At 33.9% G+C, this 11,467-nt stretch overlaps 1 protein-coding gene and 1 pseudogene across 1 annotated transcript; both read left to right on the forward strand.

The window, feature by feature from the left end:
• Positions 1 to 4,631: 4,631 nt before the first annotated feature.
• LOC118044102 (uncharacterized) lies at positions 4,632 to 5,191 on the forward strand. The gene has a single exon (XM_035052260.2). It carries the CDS (start codon positions 4,667 to 4,669, stop codon positions 5,030 to 5,032), a length of 366 nt encoding a protein of 121 aa, XP_034908151.1. The 5' UTR covers positions 4,632 to 4,666; the 3' UTR covers positions 5,033 to 5,191.
• A 999-nt stretch (positions 5,192 to 6,190) lies between these two features.
• LOC118044091 (putative pentatricopeptide repeat-containing protein At3g15930) lies at positions 6,191 to 8,027 on the forward strand (annotated as a pseudogene).
• The last annotated feature ends 3,440 nt before the right edge of the window (positions 8,028 to 11,467 follow it).

The following is an 11,467-nucleotide window of genomic DNA, read 5'->3' on the forward strand; positions in this document are numbered from 1 at the left end:
CTTCCAACCTTCTGTTATTTGAATATTGACATCTCTTGATCTTACGTATTCATTTTGTCTTAACAAATGTTTTTCTTTTCAATAATTTAGCATTATATTCACTTTTCATTTCATTAATTTCACTATTTTTTATCTTGATTTAGGTTTCTTTAATTTAATTTAACCCATTTTACTGTTGGTTAAATTTCTCATTTTTTAATAACCCATAAAAATTATTACCGGAGTTTACAATTAAACCCAGTTGAATTCATGGTCCAGGTTTACCCTAAATAAACTAAAGCGTATGGGGTGAACACTATGCAGATGCACTGCTCACGTTTTACTGTGGATGACACTAGTCATTAGGTTTTTTTTTTTTTGCTATAAATTTAAGGGGAAAATGTGTGAGGTGAACATTGTGCAGCTGTATTATCCACCCCTTTATGTTTTTACCGTGGACGACATTGTTCACTTTCTTATTGTTTAGGGAAAAAAAATATTTTTTTTGTTTCAATTTTTTAAAAAATTAATCTTATTTTTATTTTTGTTTTTTTATTTTGATTAATATTCTTTCTCTCTTTTATGATGTTTAGAAAGCTTATTTGAAATGACAATTATATTTTAATTATGCATTTAATTTTTTAGGAGGTATTCTGATTAATCTATATTTTTAAAATCTTTTATATACATGAAATTTAATTTTTTAAAAAATATATTTTTAATATGTGCAACCTTGGATATTATTTTTTACCTCTTATTTTATTCAATTAATTTAATGTGTGTGTCTATTTTTATTATTGTTTTATTGAATAAAATAATTATTTTAATTAATAAATTTAGTAAACACAACCGCGTAAATGTCACGTCTTGCAAAATTAAATATCTTAATCTACACTTGTCTGTCGAGTTTTTCAGTATTTATTTTTAGTCATTGTTTATGGTTTTTTTTTTTTATTAAGACATATAGTTCTCAATTGTTTTGATTATATGCATGTATATTTTTTTTTTCACTTGGAATTTTTTTTAAATACAAAAAATGTATTGAAAAAGTCTATATATAATTTTTTTTTGTTATCTAGTATAAACTAAAAGATGTGGTGCTTTTATTGTGCACTACCTTGTAAAATACTATTCATTTCAATAGAATTTATTTGTCTTTTTTTTCTATATATATATATATATATATATATATATATATATATATATTTCTAATTTTATACTTCAATATTTAGTTTATTGGAGATTAGGTTTTATAATTTATTGTGGTTTGCTTTATACATGGTTAACTCGATCTTGTAACCTGTGTCAGGGGTTTGGCGGGTTGACTCCAGTTTTATTTATCGTTTTTAATTGACAATATTTTTTTCAATTTCATCATTCAACATTAGTCCGATTGGGAATTTGGTTTCATGATTTATTTTGGTTTGTTTTATATAAGATTATCTCGGTCTCATTACTTGAATCACGGGTTTGGCGGGTTAACTTAGTTAACTCGAGTTTTTATTGGAATTTTTTCTATTTCTATCTTTCAACATTTAGTTGATTATGAATTAGGCCTCATGAATTATTTTGGTTTGCTTTCTATGGGGTTATCTTGGTCTTATGCATGAGTCACGTGTTTTGTGGGTTAACCCGGATAAACTCATATTATTTTGTTGTATCCTATTTTTATATTTAAATTTCTTCATTTTCAACCTTTAAAAATGAGTTTATTAAAAATTAGGCTTCATAAATTTTTTTATTTGCTTTTAACAGGGTTATCACAGTCTCATGACGTTGGTCGCAAGTTTGACAGATTAATTCAGGTTGACTCAGGTCTTTTTTTATTTACTTTGTATGAGATTATCCTGATTTGCTTTTTCTAATTTCATACTTCAATACTCAGGTCTTATGTTCGGGTCACGTGTTTTGCGGGTTAACCCATGTAGACTCAATTTTTTCAATGTGTTCTCTTTTTAAATTGATTGTTTTTCATTTTCAACCTTTAAAAATGAGTTTATTAAAAATTAAGTTTCATAATTTATTTTGATTTTGTTTTAATTGGGTTATCGCAATATCATGATCTTGGTCGGAGGTTCGACATATTAATCCGGGTTAAATTAAGTAATTGTTTTGTCTATTTTTCATGAGGTTATCTTGATATCATGACTCAGATCACAGGTTTGACGGGTTAACCAAGATAATTTTTATGTTATTTTTTAATTAATTATATTCATTTACATTCTTCAACAATGGGTTGATTGGGAACTGAGCTTTGTAATTTGTTTTGATTTAATTTTTATAGGGTTATCGTGGGCTTATAATCTAGGTCGTTAATTTGACAGATTAACTTGTGTTAGCCCAAATCGATTCAATATGTTGTCATTTTAATATTATTTTTAAAAAAAAAAGATATGAATTTTTGTTAATCAAACAACGTTTTTACAGGTTGTATGGGGTTCCTTATATCCATTAGGTCTATCAGGTCACATCGGTTCAACCTCCAAGTGGTTTTAAAAATATTTACTTGAAAAATATTAGCAATGTTTGGATGTTTCTTTTGTATGCTAAAAAAAATTGATCTAACTCGAGGCGTAGAGCAGGTCAACGATCTAGTCTATCAACAAAAACTAATGGAGGGAAATCATTGTTCCTCTCCTTGAACGCTACTATTTAAGTGTTGTGCATTGGAAAGAAGGTGGCCCGTGCCATATCGAGGGTTGGACCAAACTTTTTCCAACACTAAAAAAAGGATATTTGAGCGATGATAATATGAGACAACCAGGTTAAATTAACTAAAACGCAGCCTGAGATATGAGACCGAAAGAACCAGTAAAAAGAAAAAAAAAAGAAAATTAGAAACTTCAAGGCCTAATAACCTAATGTTAAAGATGAAAACAAAAAAAAACAGCTGAAAAAAATACAATGCCGAAGAAGAAAACCCGATTCAGCTCGGGAAACTTGACAAACCAACAACTCATGATATGATTTTGGGATAAAGAAAAAAGAACTTCAAAAGGATGACCTAGAAAAAAAACCAAAGTAAAACAATGAATTTAACGGTGAAGCACTTCCAGATGGAAGTCAAGAGTGAGCTAGAAGGTTTCAGCAGTTGCGTTTGAAGCTTAAGATGGCCAATAACTGGGCTGGTGTTTCAAGATTCAGGCGTGTAAATTGTAAAACTAATTGTGATTGGATAGAAATTGTCTGTCTAATTAATGCACTGATTATTGTTTTAAAATAGAAAGTACAAATATAAATATAAATATAAATATAAAAAGAACAAACATGTTTCGGGTTAGAGAGATAAATATAAAATATAAGAATAAATATGATTACAAGATAAATATGTTTTTTTTTTTTTTTGGTCTGAACCATGTATCCTTTCTATCTTAATAGGAACCCTTTGGGAAAAAAATAATAAAGAACAAAGAAAAGAAACCGCTGCCTGTAAAAAAGAAAGCACAATAGCCTCCTCCGAGTAGAAACGTCATAGCACGCCCACAGTGCTGACGGTCTCGGTCGATGACACAAACACTATTTATTCTTTGGGCTACATGCACACAACACAGACACCGAGCATTTCAAATCAGTCGAACTCGAAATCCAAACGCGATTACTCGATGCATGCTGAGGAGATCGAGCGTAATTCTAGCATTATTATATTATAAAAAATATATCGTTGACCTTGAATTGAAAATGACTTCGAATTTTGGACACGCATGGAAGGATTTGCCCTTCAACAATATCGTGCACCTTGTTGCTTATTCGAACAAAAACCTCGCAGAAATCTCAAGAAAACGCACGATTTGATGAAACTTTGGGCGGACTTGGAGCACATGCCTGCAAGATCAAGAACCAGCTTTATCCAAAATCACAAGAGCCAATAATAATGGCAAAATACAATTAACTGATAACAAATCTTATGCAATGTATTATATAAATCTCCATTTTCATATTTAAGCTGCACACTGTAAAAATTATTGAGCATGATTAACAACTCCATAAACATGTAATTTTTTTTTTTTTGTTAATGCTCAATATAATATTATACTGATCCTAGATAATTGAACTGAGGAGTGAAAGCCTCGTCTCTTAAGAGGGGACATTATTCCAAGTTCATGACCCAGACTTAAAATGAATAGGGATCCTAGATAAAATTATAAATTAATGAAACATTTTAAAATATAATTTTTAAGAAATATATTTTAATTTATTATTCTCCATGCATGTCGAACAATTTTCATTTCATAAAATATAATTAAAAAATAAACCTTATTTATTCTTGTAGTTTTTTTATTAAATGGGGTCCTTGGTCATTGCCCATGTTGCCCAAAATGCTCTAGAAACACTTAGACAAGCATGCAAGATCTTGAGCAAGTGTTTGCTTTTCGCAAGTTAGAACGAACGAGGTGCACGAGAGGCAATACGAGCGTACCTCCTGGCTCATTTAGTCTTTGAAAAAGCTTAGTCATAAGCCTGCGTTTGTCTTGTTCTATCTACAAATAATCCATCAAGATTTAAATAACGCCATGCGAAATCGATCAAATGAACAAGATTTCCGAAATCTCTCGCTCGATGTCTTTCTACCGTGAATACAGTAGCTAACTAGTATAAATTAACAAGCTCGGTGCAAGCAACCATATCAATCCAGCAGATTGCTTAAACATAACCATTTCTCTCTCTTTTTACGACCCTTGAGAAAAAAATGCAGATCTTCAGCAAAGAGTTGAAAGATACTGATGTTCGTGTGCGGTTCTCGTTCCCAACTCATTGCTTAGAGCATTTAGATTTTGCTGGAAATAATTACGTTGATTTGAATGTTAAAGATTGCTATGGTGAGCTTCGAGTTATTCGTTGCCTGAAGAGAAATGGAGTTTATGAAAAGCCAGTGCTTTCTATGGGCTGGCTTCAATTTGTTGCTGATTATGGACTGAGAGTTGGTGACAAGGTTGTTCTTCATCGTGAGGATGACCAGAACCTGGGGTCACAGTTCAGGATTGAAGCTAAGAGGAGGAGTGGTTTCAAGCTGTTTGGTGAGGAGGTTTGGGTTGAAGTGACAAGAGCTAACTAGCTATTATTTGCATGGAGCGAGGATGTTCGGCCATATCCAGATATATATAGAAGAATGAATTTCCTAAGTTTGGTGTTTTTTTGTGTGTAAATTTATGTATGTTTGAGTGTTTGAGTCTAATTAAATGAATATGTTGCTGTTCTTGGTTTCTTGAATATGTATTACGTGCATGTAATTCCCATTATTAATAATGGATTTAATTAATTATATGTGATCAGATTCTGCCTCTAATAGTATGAGTTATATATGTACTGATCTCAAATTACGTTTCCAAAGAGTTAAGTTTTTTTTTTTCTTCAGGTTTTTACGTACATTTCCAGGTTTTTCAACTTTTTAGGTTTTTTATTTTTATCTTTTTCTATTTTGTGCGCTTTTCAAGTGTCTGAAAATGAAGATTTCCATTGATTTAAAACCAGATAGACTCTACACACACACACACAGTCTTTGAAATCATGAGAACTAATTTATTGGTGAATTGAGCTGTATAATTTATTTTGATTTGATTTATTTAAAATTATTATGCTCTTTTGACCCGGGTCATTGATTTGAAAAGATAACTCAGGTTGACTCGGGTCGATCTAATATGTTGTCTTTTTAAATGATTTTAGTCAAATTATATTATTACTAGTTATCCAGGATTCCAGGTTGTCTTCGAACTTATTAAATTGACGAGGTCATACGGGTTCAAATCCAACTTTTATACTAGTGTTTAAAATTTAAATTACATAATTTGAATTGGGGTTATACATTGAAATTATACTTGTTAAATTAATATTTTGAATTATAAACGGTTTGAAACGACATGTCAAAACGCTATGAAACTAAAACATGGCAAAACAGAACACTAACTGGAACAGATTTGTTTAAACAAAGCAATTGTAACATGGACTCCACCATTAGCCTGTGAACTCAAGATTCCAACTTCCCCTTTCCTTCCTAGTTTATGTGAAGTTTGCTTACTCATTCACATCAGAGGACAGTTTTCTTTTCTTTATTTTTCTTTTGTAAAGAAGTTTGAAGCATCAAGAAACTAGCTCAGTATTGAATTGAAACATGGCTAGTCCTTTAAAACATGGCTCAGCATTGAATTGAAACATGTAACTGAGAAGAGAAACTTACTTCTTTCCTCCTCCTCTTTTGATAAGCCCAGATGGAGGGATGCACAAAAGGCATCAAAATTGGCCCAGACCTGGAGCAAAACGCAAAGAAAGTTGGTTGCTATACAATACTCCTGCTAAGGAACTTGAAGAAAGAAAGCGATTTGGCATCGCTGCAGCAGCTAGAGAGATCTTGAAAGAGATGCTTAGCTTACCTCTTTACATGTATCAAAAACAAGAGCACCCAATATTCCAAGCCTGGTTCACATCCAAGATATTGAAGGAGTCAAAGCAGACGAGAGTGTTGAGGTCAACAGCCAAGTCTCCATGATTTGCTTATTAATTGGATCCTCAAAAACAAAGAACAATACCATGAGAACATTCGAAAGCAATAATTGAAGGGGCTTAAGCCAAGATGCCATTCAAATATATATTAAGAGATTAGGTCAAAAGATTCCCTGGAACGTAGGACGAGATTGCGTTTGAAGTAAAAGAAGCGGTATTATTTTGACTCACAATCTTGGAACAAGTACGAATAAGTCCTTCTCCTTTATAGTCTGGCTAATCTACCCCCAAGCTTTGTCTTGCCTTGGCCTTTTGCCTTCTCTCACACTGCAGTTACAAATCATGCTCTGTTTTCGCAGGTACTTATATTTGGAATACCATGATTAGAGGCTACTCTAAATCCAAAATGGGCCGTAGTGGCTTCTTGTTTTTCTGCCAAATGCCTCAGAATGGAGCTGAAATGGACTGTAGGAGCTTTGTTCCTGCGCTCAAAGCGTGCGGCGAGCAGTTTCTGAGAGTTTTAGGAGGGAAATCAGTTCATTGTGGTATTCGAAAGATGGGTTTTGTTTCTGCTATGTTGTTTCAAGATGGGTTGGCTCGTTTTTATGACCTGCGTGGTTGTTTGGGTTTTGCTTGACACTTGTTTGATGGAATTCCTGCTAGAGATGGACTTTCTGTCTATGACTGATGGGTACTCTAAGCGTAACTGTTGGGATGAGACCTGGAAGCTTTTTGACTCGATGTCAGTGGAGGGTAATGTAGAGCCAGAAGAGGTCACCATGATAGCCGCTCGTTCAGCTTGCTCGCAGAAGGGGCGTTTGAGATTAGGGAAGAGTTTTCACGAATATGTAAAACTAGAAATGCAAATCACCATGAATGTGAAATGTGGCTGCTTGGATTCTGCAAGAGGAATCTTTGATACCATGGGAGTTAGAGATGTGTTCTCTTGGACGAGCATGGTTAATGGGTATGCTATAAGCGGTGAGCTAGAGCTGGCAAGGATGTCGTTTAATGAGATGCCGGAGAGGAATGTGGTTTCCTGGAGTGCCATGATTGCTGGGCAACCACCCAAAGGAAGCTTTAGAATGGTTTGTAACATGCTGGAGGCTGCGTTTGTTCCATTGGAGAGCATTAGTTCGTGTGCTCTCTGCTTGTGGTCAATTGGATTTCTTGGAATTTGGTCAGGGAATCCATTGAAACTACATCATCGTTACAAAACACAACGAATCAGTGTGATCATAGCAAACGCGTTCATTGACATGTATTGCTAAATGTGGGGTCATGCATGAAGCTGAGACTAGGGAGTGTCAGCGTATGGAGTCTCTTCTTGCTGAAGGAGAGAGGAATTTATCTATTTCTGATTAAGCTGAGAGAAGAAGAGTGTGGCAGTTGGAGAAGAATGAGATTTTCACAGATAAATCAGCTTGTGCTCTCATTGATGATATTTGGCATCCAGCATCTAAGAATTTTGGTACTTTACTCTGGCAAAGTATATTTCCTCCTAAAATTAAGATGTTTCTGTGGCTGTTGTTGCAGGGTAGTTTGAGTGTTAAGGGATTTCTTGCCTACAGAAGAATTATTAGTTATGATGATGCTTCTTGTTATTTTTGTGATATGGAAATTGAGACCATTGATCACCTTTTTATTCATTGCTCTGTTACCTAGAGGTTCTAGTCTAGAATCATTATGGATTGGATATGATGAGTGTATGCTGAAGACTATATATTCAGCTTTTTTTACAGGAATGGGGGCATGCTAGGAGATAGAAAGTGTATGATTGGAGGCCCTAAATTCAGATTCAAATACTTGCGTTTGGCTATCATGTATATCCAAGGCAATATGGATCTGGCGAACGTGCTAGATTCAAAATACTTGGATTTGACAATCAACTTAACCCAAGGCAAACATGTTAGCACTCTATAAATACCATATGCTTTTACAAGCAAAAAGGTGCTAAAAACTCCGTATTATTATTTGTCTGTGTTTGCAAGGCTTGTTGGTATTTCATTTCTATCTTGGTCACTGTTTTTGTAACCCTTGTCTTCAGACGAGGAATTTGTTGGATTCTGAAGGATAGTCTTGTGTTGAGGAAATATCCTTAAGGACAGTGTATGTACACGCCTCAAGTTATAGTTTGTTTATGTTCGATGTATCTAGTTCTTACACTAATCTTAAGGATATTTTAGTAACATGGACGAGAACACTACTGCCGACAGCTTCTTTGCCCTCAACAATGTTGTTGTTGTTGAGAACTTAGCTGCTGCCATCTCTCCTATCGCCAGCTCTGCTATTGTTGCCACTATATCATTAGCTAAACCATTCCTCATGTTTTACTGTAGACGACATTGTTCTTTTTTTTTTTAGGTTTGCTATAAATTTAAGGGGCAGAATATTAAACCCAGTTGAATTCATGGTCTGGGTTTACCCTAAATAAACTTCTTGTTGAGAACTTAGCTGCTGTCATCTATATGCTTTGTTGAGATATCTTGTGGTCTACTTGGATTACCGATAATAGCTTAGTTTAGTTTTTTATTCTCAAGATATCTTGTTGATGTTGATTGAAATAAAATTTATGATTTAACTTTATATCGTTTAGCTCAATGGCTTCGTGTTAGATTTCAGAATTTTACTTTTATCTTTTTTTTTCATTGCTATGTTACTTAGAGGTTCTAGAATCTTTTTATGTCATGGATTATTCAACTTTTTTTTTACACGAACGGGATCATTTGTTATATGGCTTAATTAGTTGCTGAACGTCAAGAATATTTTCAAACATGAAAAAAGAAATTATTTATATATGTATCTGATCTTATTTTAAACAAAAATCAACTCAAAATTTTATGAAAAATCAATAGCCAAAATATAAGATTCAAGATTTAATGATCAAGAAAGAAATTATAAATAAGAAAAGGAAATAAAGAACTGATCACAAGAGAACATATTGAGGCTCTGTTTTCGACACCTCCATTACATTTAGAAAGATCTCAACGAGATGATTCCAACTGCACCTGGAATAACACCAAAAAAGATCATAATTAACCCTAAATTAACCCCAAACAAAACACCTAATTAATTACAACCTTGTTTGGCGTCTTCTAAGGTGTGATTGAATCGTATTGTCAAGATCTTTTTAACGTATCAGATGTGTAAAAAATAGAGTTGCGGTGTGACCCTGAATACTCTTCCTTCTTTACTTTGTTTTTTGATGTAAATAATAGATACTATTTCAAAATGTTTTATTCTAGTGTCTATATAGTGAACTTTGATATAGGTATAGCGACTTTGATAGGCACGAGACCTTTAGGTTTGACAATCATGTCAGGCCCAAAGAAATATGGGTCTGGTGAACATGCCAGATTCAAAATACTTGGTTTTGACAATCAACCTAACCCAAGGCAAACATGGTGGCACTATATAAAAACCATGCGCTCTTACAAGCTAAAAGGTGTTAAAAAACCCTTACTATTATTTCTTTGTGTTTGCAAGGCTTGTTGGTATTTTCTTTCTATATTGGTCGTTGTTTTTGTAACCCTTGTCTTTAGACGAGGAACTTGTTGGATCCTGGAGGGTAGCCTTGTGTTGAGGAAATATCCTTAAGGACAATGCATGTACACGCCTCAAGTTATAGTTTGTTTATGTTTGATGTATCTAGTTTTTACACTAATCTTAAGGATATTTTAGTAACATGGACGAGAACACTACTGCCGACAATGTTATTGCCCTTAACAATGTTGTTGTTGAGAACTTAACTGCCGTCAGCTCTCCTGTCGCCAGCTCTGCTGTTGTTTCCATTATATCATTAGCTAAACCACTCCTCTTGTTTTAATATAGACGACATTGTTCACTTTTTTTTAGGTTTGCTATAAATTTAAGGGGGGCATATTAATGTAACAACCGGCTTTTTCAAGCCCAAAACAATAGTAATTTTTTTTTTACTTGACACACACCGTGTCAATAATCGGTGGACGTGTTCCCTTTACATCATCAATATAGAATCCACACATCAACAACAATCAACATTTCATTTAAAAGGGAATCTTACATAAACTCATAATATTATGTTTGCATGATTAGAAGTTCGCATTTAAAATATACATGTATAGACATGAGTTTGTATTCTATCCTACAAATAAACATCACAAATTTAATCTAAAAGGATCTAATAATAGTTATACATTCAATTCATTGATTCATATAAAATACATCATGATTTAGACTGCAACTACATGATTCCTTGCAAAAGTAGGTTCCCGTGTATTGGGTTTCCTAGGCACTTTGTTGGTACGACATTCCTACTGAAGTACAAAACATTTACAAGAATGAAATTACTTAATAATAATAGTAAGAAAACGATTTGGCAGTTTAATGAAGCATTAACATTATCTCATGTTTGAAGCGTGACATTTGTAGTTCCTTCATGTTCTTGGTATACACAACTTGCAGTACATATAGACGCACCAATTCTTACAATCAGCCATAATCTTAAATCCAGCCATCCTCTTAAGACATCATTTATCGAGGTTAACCATTCACTCACCTTGGCCATCCCCTTCGAATGTCATCGGTCGAAGCTAATCAATTATTTGTCCCGATCATCCCTTCGGATGCCATGAGCCAAAGCTAATCATTCGTTTGTCTCGGTCATCCCTTTGGATGCCATTAGCCAAAGCTAATCAATCGTTTGTCCCGGTCATCCCTTTGGATGCCATTAGCCAAAGCTAATCAATCGTTTGTCCCAGTCATCCCTTTGGATGTCATTAGCCAAAGCTAATCAATCGTTTGTCACAATCATCCCTTCAGATGCAAATAGCCAAAGCTAATCGTTCGTTTGTCCCAGTCATCGCTTCGGATGTCATTATCCAAAGCTAATCAATCGTTTATCCTAGTCATCCCTTCGGATGCAATTAGCTAAAGCTAATCATTTGTTTGTCCCGATCATCCAACCTTTGGATGCCATTAGCCGAAGCTAATCAATTGTTTGTCTCGGTCAACCCTTCGGATGCATAGCCAAAGCTTAATCATTCATTTGTCACGGCCATCACTTTAGATGCCA

The sequence above is a fragment of the Populus alba genome, chromosome 3, assembly GCF_005239225.2.
Source record: "Populus alba chromosome 3, ASM523922v2, whole genome shotgun sequence".
Lineage (NCBI taxonomy): Eukaryota > Viridiplantae > Streptophyta > Magnoliopsida > Malpighiales > Salicaceae > Populus > Populus alba.

Coding starts and splice junctions, on each gene's coding strand:
- LOC118044102 (XM_035052260.2), top strand. CDS start 4,667: ATGCAGATCTTCAGCAAAGAGTTGAAAGATACTGATGTTCGTGTGCGG.